The 4728-nt window shown below is 40.0% G+C and overlaps 1 protein-coding gene across 1 annotated transcript; it reads right to left on the reverse strand.

Annotated features, from left to right (window-relative positions):
• Positions 1-3781: 3781 nt before the first annotated feature.
• On the reverse strand, positions 3782-4199 carry LOC101348923 (ras-like GTP-binding protein rhoA). Its single transcript, XM_023727554.1, has 2 exons — positions 4047-4199; positions 3782-3925 (listed from the first exon to the last, which is right to left on the reverse strand). The coding sequence occupies exons 1-2, from the start codon at positions 4197-4199 to the stop codon at positions 3800-3802; spliced, it is 279 nt and encodes a 92-aa protein (XP_023583322.1). The 3' UTR covers positions 3782-3799.
• Between the last annotated feature and the right edge of the window lie 529 nt (positions 4200-4728).

A 4728-nucleotide genomic window follows, 5' to 3' on the forward strand; every position in this document is an offset into this window, starting at 1 on the left:
TAATTATTGAACATCTGTAAAAATTTACTAAAATTGAACTATACATTTGCAAAGAGTGAGATTTATTGTTTGTAAATTATACTTCAAAAAAACTGAAAAACTACATATCTAGATCCAACTGTTCCCTGTTATAAATTTAGATCTACCTACCTACTAGATGGAGCCCTGGTGGCGTAGGGGTTAAGAGCCATGGCTACTAACCAAAAGGTAGGCAGTTAGAATCCACCAGCTACTTCTTGGAATCCTTATGGGGCAGTTCTACTACATCTTTCTACCTAGATATTTCACAAACACTTCACAATTATATAAAATTGAACTGTTTATTCCCTTTACGCATCACCCCAAATTATGTTTCTCAACCATATTTCCTATAGTATTACCATCCAGAATTTGTTCAAACCAAAAATGTTCAGTTCTTTGTAGACTGCTTGTTCCTTTTTACCTGTATGTAGTGGTTAAGAGCTCGACTGCTAACCAAAAGGTCAGCAGCTCAAATCCACCAGCTGCTCCTCGGAAACCCAATGGAGAAGTTCTACTCTGTCCTATAGGGTCGCTATGAGTCAGAATCGACTGGATGGCAATGGTTTGGTTTTTGTGTTTTTGGTTATGTAAGTTTTCCACAAGCACTATTGATTTTGTCTTTTAAATATTTCTTGAACTCAACAACACCTCTTATTTCTCACCTTCATTCACTTACCTGCTTACTTCTCTCATCTCCAGCTACTGTTCTACATAATCTTGATTTTAATGTTGAAATATTTGGGAAAAAATTATTTTTTAGTGCTTCCTAGGATGTCAGAGACTAATGACGTTTTACAACAATGGAAAAAATATGTCTATAGCATAAGTTATTATGTTTACATTATAAGTATATAGTAACAAGCTCTTTTCCCCCATATCTGAACAGAAATACGTAGGGATAAATTTTGAACCATTCAATACAATTAACTAAGTAAAATATTAGGAAAAATTAGTCAAGTCCCTCAGTAATAGTCATGCTGTATAGCCCCAAGTGCTACATAAGCTCAGTTGGTATGAAAGGAATGTTTGGAATGGAATGTAGAGCTTCTTTGTTTCAAGGTCTCCTAGTCAATGTGACCTTAGCATTTAATTTGAATTTCAGTTTCCTCGGAGATGGTGATGACAGCCCGCAGCGTTTGGACCACCTGTAGCCAGCCAAACTTCAAAATATGGTTTTGAGCTACTTGCAAAGACAGTCTTTCAACTCATTCAAAGCTCCCGAGAGTTTAGAGTGGAAAATGCCTGTAGAACAAGCTCCTGAATAGAAACTGCAATTAGACAGTGGAGGTAGGGCTCAGGTTTCTCGGTTTGGGGAAAGGGATGCTGCTCCTTGGGAAGGGTAGGGCTCTCCTCTTCCTAAGGCTAGAATAGACTTGCAGCTGGGTCAGGAGCTTCCAGAGCATTGAGCAGCTGTGACCTCGGAGAATATGGTAGCCTTAGTGACGCTGTGGGTTTTATTATCAAAATATTGGCTTTTAGGTTTTCTGTTATGTTGTACTATTGTAAAGGATTGAAATGACTATGTATGTATGTAATACGTATGTGTGTGCATGTGTGTGTGTTTAATAACACTGTTTTGATATTTAAAAATATCTGAAATATGAATCACTTTTACATCTTGAGACACATTCGGGATTATATACTGAATAAAATTTTGTTTTGAACTAAGGTGCACTCACTTAGAAATGATTCTGACCACATCTCTCACTTGTTAAAAACCCTTATGAGAGGTCTCATTTGCTAAGTTATTAAGGAGGTTGAGCATGTTGTTTTCAATGTTTTCAGTCATCTGATCCAGTTTGGTCTTTTATCTTTTGCTGAAGTTCCTGGTCAAGTGTCTGCAGAATAGGGTGGGGCTAAGAAAAACACTACAGAAAAATGAGATTGTGAAGAGGGGATATTGTTTTTGTGTGCCTTCCAGTGGATTCCGACTCATGTTGTTGTGTACTGCCGGGTCAATCCTGACTCATAGCGACCCTATAGCACAGAGTAGAACTGCCCCATCGGGTTTCCTAGGCTGAAGTCTTTACAGGAGCAGATCGCCAGGTCTTTTCTTCCACTGAGCTGCTGGTGGGTTCAAACCACTGACCTTCCGGTTAGCAACAGAACACTTAACCATCAAGCCACCAGAGCTCCTGGGGGGGATTTTAGAAGAGGAGAAAGGGTGGGAATGTTCCCAGGCCTAATGCTCAGCCTTTTGGGGGCCTGACCACCCCACCCTCAGGGCTAAATTCTTACCCCTTTCTTTCCCTTCCCTCTTCTTTATCTCCCTCAGAGCCTTATGCATTCTCCTCTTCTAGGATAATTTACTTAAATCAGGACCTTCTTTCCCAGCCATTCTACTTGAAGAAATTCAGGCCTGGACCCTGGCTGTCTATCAGGTGGGAGAAAATCTGAGGACAAACTGGAGACCAGACATGTACATTTTACTAAAATATAAGTAAATGTCATGCAATAAACAAAACAAAACTCAGCAGGTATTCTCATTTTGTTCTGGAATTGCAATCACTATTTGGATTACGTGTGTTACCGTGCCCTGGTCAGCTCAGTCAAAAGATCCTACAACCAGGGAAGGAGAGATTAGAGAAGATGGCAGATTTTATTCAGCTCTTAGCGCAGTGCCTGACTCCCCAAAACGCTTTCAGCAAACGTTGTTTTAGAGAGCAAATTCTGTCACCTATCTGCCTCGTTTCTGTCATCTTAAATTAGAAATAAGAAGACTACAGGTCTTATAAGGAGCCCTGGTTTTGCAATGGTTAAGTGCTTAGCTGCTAACTGAAAGGTCAGCCGTTTGACCACACCAGCGGCTCTGGAAGAGAAAAGGCCTGGCGGTCTGCTCCCATGAAGACTACAGCTTAGGAAACACTATGGGGTAGTTCTACTGTATCCTATAGGGCCGCTATTAGACTCAACTTGACAGCATACCACAACAACAACAGGTCAACAAACAAACAACAGCAGGTTTCTCATTTAAATTTCGTTTTGAGCAAAATTACAGTTTACTTTTTTTATTTTTTTAGTCTAGGGTAGATATATTTATTTTTGGTAACATACATTAAGTGGCACTAATTACACAGTAACTATATGGTAACTAACATGAAACCACAGAACTGTAACTTTGCCACAGCTGCATGGACTTGGGCCTTTCTGGCTGAGCACCTTTTCAAAAAACTGGATGCCCATTTCAGAGCTATGCCGATGAAACCCATTTAGGAGGAAAGTTCTGAAGTGATGACTCACCAGAGTATCTTGCAGCGGACAGATGATAGGCAGGACATATTAGTTATAAAGTAGTTACAGCCTAATTCACAAAAGTTACCAACTTTTTCTCTTTCTAGAAGAAGCAAGAAGTTAAGAAATTCCTTGAATTAGCACCTGGTATCAGGTGGGAGTGCAGAGGAGGGCTGTTAGAGCAGTGTAAGAGGGACTGAACATCATTAATAATCATGGTTGCCTTCTAAATACTGGTTGCAAGATGACTTCTGATTTGTAATCTTAGGTAAATTATAGATAAATGGAAAAGACCAGTAATCATACACTAAGATTAACAAACAGTACTTCAAAATTAACCTCAAGAGAGCTGTGCTTGCAGCGAGGTTTCAAAAGACAAGGCCCCCAGATTTTTTCTTCCCGAGTCTGGCTTTCAGAGTCACTCTCGTAGCCGTTTCAAAAACCTCCCTCACTCCATCTTTGGTCTTTGCCGAACACTCCATGTACCAAAAAGCACCAATCCTGTTTGCCGTATCTCTGCCTTCTTCGGGTTTTACCGGCTCCTGCTTCATCTTGGCTGGCTCCTGCCTTGTTTGCTCATCATTACGAAGATCCTTCTTGTTCCCAACCAGGATGATGGGCACATTGGGACAGAAATGCTTGACTGCTGGGGTCCATTTTTCTGGGATGTTTTCTAAAATATCAGGGCTGTTGATGGAGAAATACATCAGTATGTCGTCGGTGTCCAGGTAGGAGAAGGACCTCAGATGATCATAATCTTCCTGCCCATCTGTGTCCCACAAAGCCAACTTTACCTGCTTTCTGTCCACTTCAATATCTGCCACATAGTTCTCAAACACTGTGGGCACATACATGTCGGGGAACTGATTCTTGCTGAAGACTCTGAGCAAGGTCTTGCCACAAGCTCCATCACCAACAATCACCAGTTTCTTCCTGATGGCAGCCATCACTTAGAAATGTGCTGCGAGATGCATGGCCTGTGTGTCAGAAGTTCTATAAAGTACCTTGAACTTCTCAGATGAAAGGTACTTTGTCAGTGACTCTGAGTCCGGCCTCTTCATGCTGACGACTCTGCTCAACCAGTCGCAAACTCGGAGGTGCTAGAGAGTTGCTGAGGAGCTGGCGGCCTACAGTTTACTTTTTGATTTGCACAATTGAGTTTATTTCTACTTTATACAGAAAGAAGTATTTTTGCCCAGAAAATGTAATACGGGCATAATTTTTAAAAGTTTAAAAGAGTTTATTATGAAATACTTGAAGCATATGAAAACATACAAAGAAATTTTGTCCTTTGTATTATTCCACTAAGAATATACAACAAATGTTCTGCATTCTAAAGTCATTTGATGCAAATCTTTGCTCATGTGATTGTGTCACTTACTTGACACAGTTTATTTTTTTGTTTACATTTCTGTCCAATTTTTATGGATTGCTTTATTTATTTAATTCTACTTTTTGAATATGTAAAGACTTTTT

Source organism: Trichechus manatus, unplaced genomic scaffold, assembly GCF_000243295.1.
Source record: "Trichechus manatus latirostris isolate Lorelei unplaced genomic scaffold, TriManLat1.0 scaffold00017, whole genome shotgun sequence".
Classification (NCBI taxonomy): Eukaryota; Metazoa; Chordata; class Mammalia; order Sirenia; family Trichechidae; genus Trichechus; species Trichechus manatus.

What these genes read in the sequence shown, in the direction of transcription:
- LOC101348923 (XM_023727554.1), bottom strand. Translation starts at nt 4,199, where the DNA reads ATGGCTGCCATCAGGAAGAAACTGGTGATTGTTGGTGATGGAGCTTGT. An exon ending in TTGAAGTGGACAGAAAGCAG is followed by an intron (nt 3,926 to 4,046) that starts GTAAAGTTGGCT and finishes CTGATATTTTAG; the next exon opens with AAAACATCCCAGAAAAATGG.